This window comes from Agrilus planipennis, unplaced genomic scaffold (assembly GCF_000699045.2).
Source record: "Agrilus planipennis isolate EAB-ADULT unplaced genomic scaffold, Apla_2.0 scaffold488, whole genome shotgun sequence".
Classification (NCBI taxonomy): domain Eukaryota; kingdom Metazoa; phylum Arthropoda; class Insecta; order Coleoptera; family Buprestidae; genus Agrilus; species Agrilus planipennis.
Window position 1 is genome coordinate 3,219 of NW_020439199.1, and position 11,785 is coordinate 15,003.

At 34.3% G+C, this 11,785-nt stretch overlaps 1 protein-coding gene across 1 annotated transcript in view; it reads right to left on the minus strand.

Annotated features, from left to right (window-relative positions):
- Positions 1-1,347: 1,347 nt before the first annotated feature.
- The window catches only part of LOC108743446 (syntaxin-1A-like), a 22,680-nt gene continuing 12,242 nt past the window's right edge, over positions 1,348-11,785 (minus strand). The window contains exons 4-6 of the mRNA XM_025978097.1: positions 5,907-6,017; positions 4,505-4,606; positions 1,348-4,362 (exon numbers count right to left, since the gene is read on the minus strand). Coding sequence (XP_025833882.1) covers positions 4,141-4,362; positions 4,505-4,606; positions 5,907-6,017 — 435 coding nt within the window. The 3' untranslated portion in view covers positions 1,348-4,140. The remainder of the gene's footprint in view (positions 4,363-4,504; positions 4,607-5,906; positions 6,018-11,785) is intronic.

An 11,785-nucleotide genomic window follows, 5' to 3' on the forward strand; every position in this document is an offset into this window, starting at 1 on the left:
GGTATACAGCGGCATAGTATCATTATTAATATTCTATCTACATTATGAGGGGTTTCCGTTACGCGATGTTCACACCTATCTAGTGTCTACTGCATTTTGAAAATAAAACTCCATTCAGAGCACATAAAAAATTATGTTTATTGACTAAGATGTAATAAGCATTAATTTCTTATTGATTCATTAGCTTATGTCACATCCAAGTGGCTAATAAATTATTTCAATCGTCTATCGATTTGTCGGAAAACAGAAGTTGGCAAATTGAAAATGCGTTTATTGTTATTTATAAACTAATAGCTAGCGTTCGTAGTGGATTAACGATTGTACTGTACATATTTAATTAGTAATGTTAATGAGTTTTGTGTTGTTAGTCACCAAAAACAATGTATTGTATGTGTATTATTGCTGGCTGCACGAAGAGTACATGCACCGATTTAGTTTGATTGTGAAGATATAAGAAAATATATTTGCTGGTACCTATGTTTATTGAAAAAAAATCAAAAATAAACAAAAATGTATCATCAACCCCCACCAGATGTCTATGACTAAGATTCGGCATTCAATAAAAATAAAAAAGAAAAAATAGCACAGCGCGCTATCAACTACCACGGCATGGGTTCCGTACCTTAACAAAGTGTTTTGTTTCCGATAAAATTTATAAAACTCTATCTATTTTTGATTTTTTAGTCTTCAGATTTTATCATTATCGTCATAAGTCCTAAGAATGGTTGGGCACGCACCTCCATTTTTTCCTATCGTGAGATAATCTTCGCATTTTCCTAAAACATCCCACATCCTTAACAGTAATCTAATCTATGTGTTTTTTCTGACTGAGAAGGTGTACTACCAACTTATCTCGCCTATTTCTTATTGACTTCCACAGTTCTCCTATTCTTTCAAATTCCTCCTCATTTCTAACTATGCCTATCCACGGTCACCTCATCATTCGTCTAGAACGCTTATTACCTTTCCTTTTCCGCTGCGCCCACTGTCCATGTTTCACCCTCGTACAACGCCGCGCCCCAGAAATACACCTTTATCTTTTTAAAAATTTTAACTTTTAGAAGCATAGAAGTCACTTCATCCTGTCGAAAGCGACTCGACCCTGCGTTATCCTTTATTTAATATCTCTATTGATCTTTCCATCCTAAGAAAATCAGCCACTTCTTCTAATTTTTCGTCCCCTACCTTTATAATCGCTCTTTCCCTACTTTTTCTTCCCTTGCATACCAGTATTTTTGTCTAATTTTTATTTATTTTCATACAATACTGTTTTGTCAATACTGCTTCCATATTATTTAAGGCTATCCCTAACTCTTCCTTGCTAGGTGCTGCTATATCATCTGCAAATCTAAATATACTAATCTTTTACCCTTGTATATATATCCCTAAAGTTGTCCTGTATTTAATGATATTTATCGCGTCTTTGGTGTGTATACAGGGGGTACCCTCGCCTGACTCCCTTCTTCATATAAATCAATCAATGAGTTTCAAATTCATTCATTAAAGAATTTTTGAGAAATCATTATTTAATTTCAAAATTAAAATAAGAAAAAGGCAATTAATCAGTAACAATGTTATTTTCGCATTCAAAAGCGATATAAGCAATATCTGTAGTCCTCATAACTTTAAACTAACAAATTAGCATTAACACAATGCATTTCTGCTTAACTAAACCAAGAAACTTTCTAATTGGGTTGTCGAAAAAAAAAAAAGCGTCTGAAAACACAATATTATTTCGGTCAAGAGTAGTTTATTTTTCGTTTTGACATTTCCATTAATTTCGGATGAGCATCCCTCTACGTCCCGGTGCAGTCGCCGCGGCGACCCTGATTGTTACGAAGGAACAGGACGAGGAGGAGGAGGAGTCGATTTCAAAAGACCATTAAGTTATTTGCAAGTCACTTTATCCGGTCGCCTTTGCCTATTATTATTAAAATATAAAAGGAGCTCTCCACGAAGCCAGTCCGATCAATAAATTCGCGAACTTACATCAAAGAAGGGGGTTGTATATGTAGGTAACATAAAAGACGCTAGCCGGCACACGGATTTGTTGTCCTGATTTTTATTAGCATCACAACACTACAGGAACAAATCGAACGTGTGTGCTCTCTTTCTACATCTAAGAGAATAATAGGAAAACATGAATTTAAACCGGTACACTTTTGTTTCAAGGAAAAAAAAAAACAATTGAAGCATGAAAACAATATCGAAATCTCGATCGGTGCAGCTATCTCATCTTATAATACAATGTTCTGGAAACAATGCTTCTAATTAACAGATGGAAGAGCTCTTTATGCCTATTTTCGGTATCTAGAATGTTGTCATTTTTTTTTTGTTAAAACACCCTACTTATTTGAGATGAACTTACAATAAAGTGAACGAATTTAAATGTCCATATTTAGTATTCATTCCAATAGGTAATCTCTAAATTTAAATGTTTGACGTTTAGGCCAAGGCTTAGATTAGGTTATGGTATCAGGGATCGCCATGATTAAAATGTAACTAATGTTCATAATCGAGATCGGCAATCGTCCGTCCAAATTTCGACGGGTTCAACTGGTTTAAAGAAAATGACATGGAAAACTTTTTGGTTTCATAAAACGCAAACAAAATTCGATTTCAGTTTTCGGGGTGTGTAATATTTAAATTATGAATCCAAAAGTCGTGTTGATTCAAAATGTACTCCTATACACACATGTGTATTTCAATATATACATACTTTCACCAATTAAAATTAATGGAGCACCCTTTAAAAAGTGCTCCCAACTTGTGCCATGACCGCGATTAAAAAAAGGTCCGAGAAAAAGAGAACGAGACGGGGGATAAAAAAGAAAACCCCTTGGCATACGTTGTACACGTAAAAGTACATAGTTTCTTGTTAACGATCGTTTTGGCAAGGAGCCAAGAATCGATAGATTTATGGTTAAAACGCTTCGACTGATACGATTCAATTAGGACGTGGTTTCAAATGATACAAAAACATGACACAGGGCTATATATAAACTAAAACTTGTAGGACTGATACCTAATTGATTTAAATAATATATCGAATGCAAACAACCGAAACAGGTATATTGAAAACGAATACCAACACATTTGCACAAAATAATTTGAATTTTTATTACTAATAAACATGCTGTATTTTAGTTTCAGAAATAAAGAAATTCATTTTACTCAGTAATATACACTAGCGGCGAATCGGTAACCAAACATGTAATCATCAAAAGTAGGCAGCATTGAAAAATACGACGTGACATAGGACAACCCTTACAAATACCTTCATCAATCTTTTCATATAAATCGAAAGTTTTAAGGGATGTAACGCATTGTTCAAAAGATTTTAAGAGTTCGGTAAGTTTAAGACAGTTTTCATAGAACCGTGAAGTATTTTCAGATAGGCGTGATTCAGAAAATATACTCCACACGTCTTCCAATAGCAACATGAAAAGGAATATGCCGACAAAGAAATGTAAACATTTTGCCTTACCGGTATATAACATCTGAAGAAGATATTAGCAAAACAATCGCAAACTGAAAACACCATTTCAATATTGCAATAATATTAAGGGGTGACATTTTTCTGGGAAACTACATCTCTGACATTAAGTTCATATAAAATTAAAGTTTTTCTAGTCTAGTAAAATTTCTAGACAATACTCGAACTAAAACTATTCGACGCGAAAGGTTATTATTGCAATAAATAGTGAATATAATTTACAAATAATGACCTATTCCCTTTGGAGAAAAACGTTTGATTTCTTATAAGTGTTTAGTTTTTCCTGTAAGGTACGGAACCCTAAAAATCATATTACTTACAAATTTACCGATTTTACCCGTAATACATCTGGTGAACATTGAAACATAACAAAATATTTCGTATCAAATTGTGTATCGCATTATTTAACATTAAAAAAGAAACAACACTCAAAATTATTACTGAAAACATTACTGCGTCAAGATAACGTAATAAAAATATAATGTAAACAATTAATAAGGAACGACGATGAACAAATTATCATAAAACTCATAAAAATTAATATCTTTTTATTTAACTGATTTTATCTCATAATCGTTTTATTTGGCTATAGTTTTATACGAAAAAAAAATGGTTTTATACCAAAAAAAAAAATGTTACAAATATTAAGTTCTGAAGGACTTGGGTCCATTCAGTAAAAACGAAAACCAGAATTTACTACAACTAAGAAAACACGTTTGAAATCCTACCTGATTTTCGACTAACATCGCCATGTCCATGAACATATCGTGGAGTTCCCTAATGGAATTTTCTAATTTTATTATGTCAGCATGTCTAGCTTCTATATCTGCTAATGTTTGCTTCGCTTGTTGCGTTTCCATTATAATCTGCAACAAGGAACAAAAACCGAATAATTTCACACCGAAAAGGATCAAATCAAAAGTTAAACTATTCACCGAAAACAATGATATTTGAAACGTTATTACTGGACTGTACAACATTAAATAAATTAATCAAAAATGAACTTACACCTTGGGTGAACACTGCGGGGTTTCCCTGCTCCAACATCTCCTCCAGTTCTTCATTTGTCGTCTGCCTTCCCGCTAAAAGAGGAAGAAATTTCCTCGGTTTAAAACAGGATTATACTGGGAAAAGACACGGACACCACGATGGAGAAAAAAGGAATTTTGGAGAAACAAAAAAAATTTAACGATTGTGTGGCTGCCTTTTCCGGGAGAAATTCTCGAAAATTGCACACCACCACAACGACTGTCGGGATATTGTTAAAAAAATCGGTTGTCTGTAAAGTCGGTTTACTGACGATAATTGAACGTGACAACGTCATAACAAAATGCTGATGGAATGGTTTCATTTTTCAAAAGAAAATTTTAATTTTCTTTGTTTGATAGATATTTTATATGGATATAGAGAAGGAGGTAAATGGAAATGTATTATTGTATAGCAGCTGTCCACGCGGACGCATCGCTCACTCAAGTAGGANGGCATCATCTTTTGAAAAATACGACGTAATACAGGACAACCCTTACAAATACCTTCATCAATCTTTTCATATAAATTGAAAATTTTAAGGGAAGTTACGCATTGTTCAAAAATTTTAAGAGTTCGGTAAGTTTAAGACAGTTTTCATAGAAGCGTGAAGTATTTTCAGATAGGCGTGATTCAGAAAATATACTCCACACGTCTTCCAATAGCAACATGAAAAGGAATATGCCGACAAAGAAATGTAAACATTTTGCCTTACCGGTATATAACATCTGAAGAAGATATTAGCAAAACAATCGCAAACTGAAAACACCATTTCAATATTGCAATAATATTAAGGGGTGACATTTTTCTGGGAAACTACATCTCTGACATTAAGTTCATATAAAATTAAAGTTTTTCTAGTCTAGTAAAATTTCTAGACAATACTCGAACTAAAACTATTCGACGCGAAAGGTTATTATTGCAATAAATAGTGAATATAATTTACAAATAATGACCTATTCCCTTTGGAGAAAAACGTTTGATTTCTTATAAGTGTTTAGTTTTTCCTGTAAGGTACGGAACCCTAATCCGCTGCGCCCACTGTCCATGTTTCACCCTCGTACAACGCCGCGCCCCAGAAATATACCTTTATCTTTTTTTTTTAATTTTAACTTTTAGAAGCATAGAAGTCACTTCATCCTGTCGAAAGCGACTCGACCCTGCGTTATCCTTTATTTAATATCTCTATTGATCTTTCCATCCTAAGAAAATCAGGAAGGAAGTCAGAGACAAGTAATTGCAATGCAGTAACGGTCGGAACAATTGACAATGGACAGGAAGAGGAACGAGAGTGAGACGAAAAAAAAAAAAGAGAAAAACGAAAATCAGAAAAGCGAAAACACTGTCCGTGACGTTTTCTACAATCTAAGTTGGAACAACTCACCCGTCTGGCTTTGCTTTGGTACTTGAGAGCCTTCTTGGTGTCCTGGGTCGCCGTTTGTACGTAATCTACGGCGTGCTCTACGTGATACTCGATACGATCTATCATTTCTCCCTATCGATTGTTGTTTGTTTTTTTGTTTTGTTTTTTGATAGACCAATCGACCCCCAGGCGACAGAAGAGAATGAAGACAAGAGAAGGGAGAGAAAAAACAACCGAAATATTAGTAATTAGCAACCATGCAAGAAGCTGAAGAGGCACAAGCCCAAAGTACATTTCGTTTTGCCTAAATTACAATCAGAATTTTCGAAAAAAAATATCGCGTAAAAATGCAAACCGTTTTCCAGAAATTATAGCCGATATAATTTAACTAGTGACAATTTGTTTCAAAATCAAAAAAATCACTTTTAGGACAAATTGACGAGCTAATGTAAAGAAACTGTAAGGGTTCGTAGAGGCCTTGAAACCCTAAAAAGATCACTCTGTAGAGATATAACAGTAGACAATCGATAGTGCGAACCAATGAACACAACAGTTTTCAATTTTAGTATTAGCGATTTATTCACGTTAGCGAATGTTATACTTAATATGTACGATAATAAACATCTACAATTAATAATGTAATTTTATATCAAAATACTTACAACCCCTTTTTGTTTCTGATCTTTTACACATTGTAATAACAGAAAGAAAAAGAATTCATAGTTTATTTAACTTTGGGTTTATCTAATACGTGAAGTTCTTCGAATCGTTTTCTACGAATTTTGAATTATAGACGTTTATTAGCACCCCACAATATCTTGTCGTTTTTAGTTTTACACAGCTGACGTATATCAAATCGATATTGTTTTGCGGACAGTTTTGTCGTAATTCATAGAATTTCCTAGTTCCTTGCTAAAGGAAGGAAAAGTGATGACTTGGTAGGTGCTGATATCAATTTGAAACTTAAAAATTCCATGGACCATGACATTGAACCCGGAAAACAATATCGATCCAATATTTTAGATTATCCAATCTCAAGGATATTAGNTATTGTATTTGTGTAACATTAGGTTAGGCGAGGGTCAGACCAGGTTAGGTTAGTTTCTCCATTAATTCTACGATACGTAACGCGAAAATATTCTGAAGATAATTAATTATGTATTACGTAACACGAAATTAAGGGTTTTAATTGAAAATTGATTACTTTCATGTTATCAACGTAACTAGAACAAAAATACTGGTATGCAAGGGAAGAAAAAGTAGGAAAAGAATATAAAGATAGAAGACGAAAAATTAGAAGAAGTGGCTGATTTTTGGTATCTAGGAAGTCAGATAAGTCAGGACGAATGGAGTAGTAGGGATATGAAACAGAGGATAGCGCAGGATCAAGTTGCCTTCAATAAAATGAAGTCATTTCTATCTCGCGAACGGTTATTTCAGAAATTCGAAAAAGATTGTTAAAGGTGTATGTTTGGAGGGCGGCGCTGCACGGGTGCGAAACATGGACGGTGAGTGCGGGGAAAAACAAGGTTAGAAGCGTTTGCAATGTAGTGTTACCGGCGAATGATGAGGATACCGTGGATAGAGAACGTTTGAAATGAAGAGGTATTGGAAAGATTAGGAGAACAAGGGACTCTATGGAAGTCAATAAGAAATAGGCGATAGGTTGATAAGACACCTTCTCAGGCATGAAGGGCTAGTCACAGACATATTAGAGGCAGAAATGGAAGTTAGGAGGGGTAGAGATAGACCTAGATTAGATTACTGTTCGCAAATAGTTAAGGATGTGGGTTGTTGTAGTTTTAGGAATTAGGTCCGGATAACAAGGAGTAGGGGCGCGTGTCCAACTAATCTTAGGACTGATGACCTTATGATGATAATCTATGTGACACGAAATCAATAAGTTTTCTTACGAAACAATAAAAAATTTTTAAAAAATAGTGGGAGAGGGAGGCACCAAAATCAAGCTTTGTCCAGAGCGAACATTTTTCTAGACACCCTGTGTTTAACTAATGCAATTACCCCAACATTTTTGCGACTGTTTCATTTCCAAATTCTAATTTAGTAAAGTCGACGCTTAATTTTGCTCAGCAACGGCTAAATAGCGAAACAGTTGTTCCTCATTCGGATGTCCTGAATCTCCACCAATTCCTACTCCTCCTCCTCCTCCTCCTCCTGCTCCTCAACTGTGCTTCCAGTTAGCGGTTTATTATCGATTCGTTTTCCTCAACTTGTTACTCTGTTGAAAACTGTTGCACCACCGACTACAACACCCGACGGCGGTGGTTTAGGCTGCAGCGCCATCAGACTTCCCTCATTTCCTCCACGCTAACTGCATTATCCTGGTAGTGTGCTCGCCTTGGTTTCACGCCAATGTACTCGTATATACTTATTATCCTGCGAGGATCCCGTTCCGTCCTCGACTCGCTATTCTACCCACGCTGATAGATAACGAGCAAATTGGCCTGCATCATCAACCACACTCGTATCTACGTACTTACAAACGATAACAACACAACGAATCGCGACTGTATATATATTCAAATAATACCACCGGAAACGATTTTTTTCTCTGACAGATCCAAATTATTACAAAAAAACTCAAGAGTGATCAGGGTCCCGTTTTTCATTCGGACGCACAGAACCCTAACCAGAGAACCAATTTAACATCGTAGTTGAAAGAAAACAAAAAAGTTCTGTATTTTTTCAAAATTTTAGGTTCAGTAGTTACTTTTCAGCTATTTTCTTAAATAACTTCAAAACTATTTATTTGAGACCCTTTCAATAGGCCCCTATTTGATATGTCATACGGTTTTTACAAAAAATAGCCCCTAGTAATTTTATTATATTATGTTAATTAAAGGTGTATGTTTGGAGCACGGCGTTGTACGGGTGCAAAACATGGACAGTGGGCGCGGCGGAAAAGAAAAGGTTAGAAATGAAGAAGTATTAGAAAGAATANCCACTTCTTCTAATTTTTCGTCCCCTACCTTTATAATCGCTCTTTCCCTACTTTTTCTTCCCTTGCATACCAGTATTTTTGTCTAATTTTTATTTATTTTCATACAATACTGTTTTGTCAATACTGCTTCCATATTATTTAAGGCTATCCCTAACTCTTCCTTGCTAGGTGCTGCTATATCATCTGCAAATCTAAATATACTAATCTTTTACCCTTGTATATATATCCCTAAAGTTGTCCTGTATTTAACGATGTTTATCGCGTCTTTAGTGTGTATATACAGTGGGCATCCTCGCCTGACTCCCTTCTTCATATAAATCAATCAATGAGTTTCAAATTCATTCATTAAAGAATTTTTGAGAAATCATTATTTAATTTCAAAATTAAAATAAGAAAAAGGCAATTAATCAGTAACAATGTTATTTTCGCATTCAAAAGCGATATAAGCAATATCTGTAGTCCTCATAACTTTAAACTAACAAATTAGCATTAACACAATGCATTTCTGCTTAACTAAACCAAGAAACTTTCTAATTGGGTTGTCGAAAAAAAAAAAAGCGTCTGAAAACACAATATTATTTCGGTCAAGAGTAGTTTATTTTTCGTTTTGACATTTCCATTAATTTCGGATGAGCATCCCTCTACGTCCCGGTGCAGTCGCCGCGGCGACCCTGATTGTTACGAAGGAACAGGACGAGGAGGAGGAGGAGTCGATTTCAAAAGACCATTAAGTTATTTGCAAGTCACTTTATCCGGTCGCCTTTGCCTATTATTATTAAAATATAAAAGGAGCTCTCCACGAAGCCAGTCCGATCAATAAATTCGCGAACTTACATCAAAGAAGGGGGTTGTATATGTAGGTAACATAAAAGACGCTAGCCGGCACACGGATTTGTTGTCCTGATTTTTATTAGCATCACAACACTACAGGAACAAATCGAACGTGTGTGCTCTCTTTCTACATCTAAGAGAATAATAGGAAAACATGAATTTAAACCGGTACACTTTTGTTTCAAGGAAAAAAAAAAACAATTGAAGCATGAAAACAATATCGAAATCTCGATCGGTGCAGCTATCTCATCTTATAATACAATGTTCTGGAAACAATGCTTCTAATTAACAGATGGAAGAGCTCTTTATGCCTATTTTCGGTATCTAGAATGTTGTCATTTTTTTTTTGTTAAAACACCCTACTTATTTGAGATGAACTTACAATAAAGTGAACGAATTTAAATGTCCATATTTAGTATTCATTCCAATAGGTAATCTCTAAATTTAAATGTTTGACGTTTAGGCCAAGGCTTAGATTAGGTTATGGTATCAGGGATCGCCATGATTAAAATGTAACTAATGTTCATAATCGAGATCGGCAATCGTCCGTCCAAATTTCGACGGGTTCAACTGGTTTAAAGAAAATGACATGGAAAACTTTTTGGTTTCATAAAACGCAAACAAAATTCGATTTCAGTTTTCGGGGTGTGTAATATTTAAATTATGAATCCAAAAGTCGTGTTGATTCAAAATGTACTCCTATACACACATGTGTATTTCAATATATACATACTTTCACCAATTAAAATTAATGGAGCACCCTTTAAAAAGTGCTCCCAACTTGTGCCATGACCGCGATTAAAAAAAGGTCCGAGAAAAAGAGAACGAGACGGGGGATAAAAAAGAAAACCCCTTGGCATACGTTGTACACGTAAAAGTACATAGTTTCTTGTTAACGATCGTTTTGGCAAGGAGCCAAGAATCGATAGATTTATGGTTAAAACGCTTCGACTGATACGATTCAATTAGGACGTGGTTTAAAATGATACAAAAACATGACACAGGGCTATATATAAACTAAAACTTGTGGGACTGATACTTAATTGATTTAAATAATATATCGAATGCAAACAACCGAAACAGGTATATTGAAAACGAATACCAACACATTTGCACAAAATAATTTGAATTTTTATTACTAATAAACATGCTGTATTTTAGTTTCAGAAATAAAGAAATTCATTTTACTCAGTAATATACACTAGCGGCGAATCGGTAACCAAACATGTAATCATCAAAAGTAGGCAGCATTGAAAAATACGACGTGACATAGGACAACCCTTACAAATACCTTCATCAATCTTTTCATATAAATCGAAAGTTTTAAGGGATGTAACGCATTGTTCAAAAGATTTTAAGAGTTCGGTAAGTTTAAGACAGTTTTCATAGAACCGTGAAGTATTTTCAGATAGGCGTGATTCAGAAAATATACTCCACACGTCTTCCAATAGCAACATGAAAAGGAATATGCCGACAAAGAAATGTAAACATTTTGCCTTACCGGTATATAACATCTGAAGAAGATATTAGCAAAACAATCGCAAACTGAAAACACCATTTCAATATTGCAATAATATTAAGGGGTGACATTTTTCTGGGAAACTACATCTCTGACATTAAGTTCATATAAAATTAAAGTTTTTCTAGTCTAGTAAAATTTCTAGACAATACTCGAACTAAAACTATTCGACGCGAAAGGTTATTATTGCAATAAATAGTGAATATAATTTACAAATAATTACCTATTCCCTTTGGAGAAAAACGTTTGATTTCTTATAAGTGTTTAGTTTTTCCTGTAAGGTACGGAACCCTAAAAATCATATTACTTACAAATTTACCGATTTTACCCGTAATACATCTGGTGAACATTGAAACATAACAAAATATTTCGTATCAAATTGTGTATCGCATTATTTAACATTAAAAAAGAAACAACACTCAAAATTATTACTGAAAACATTACTGCGTCAAGATAACGTAATAAAAATATAATGTAAACAATTAATAAGGAACGACGATGAACAAATTATCATAAAACTCATAAAAATTAATATCTTTTTATTTAACTGATTTTATCTCATAATCGTTTTATTTGGCTATAGTTTTA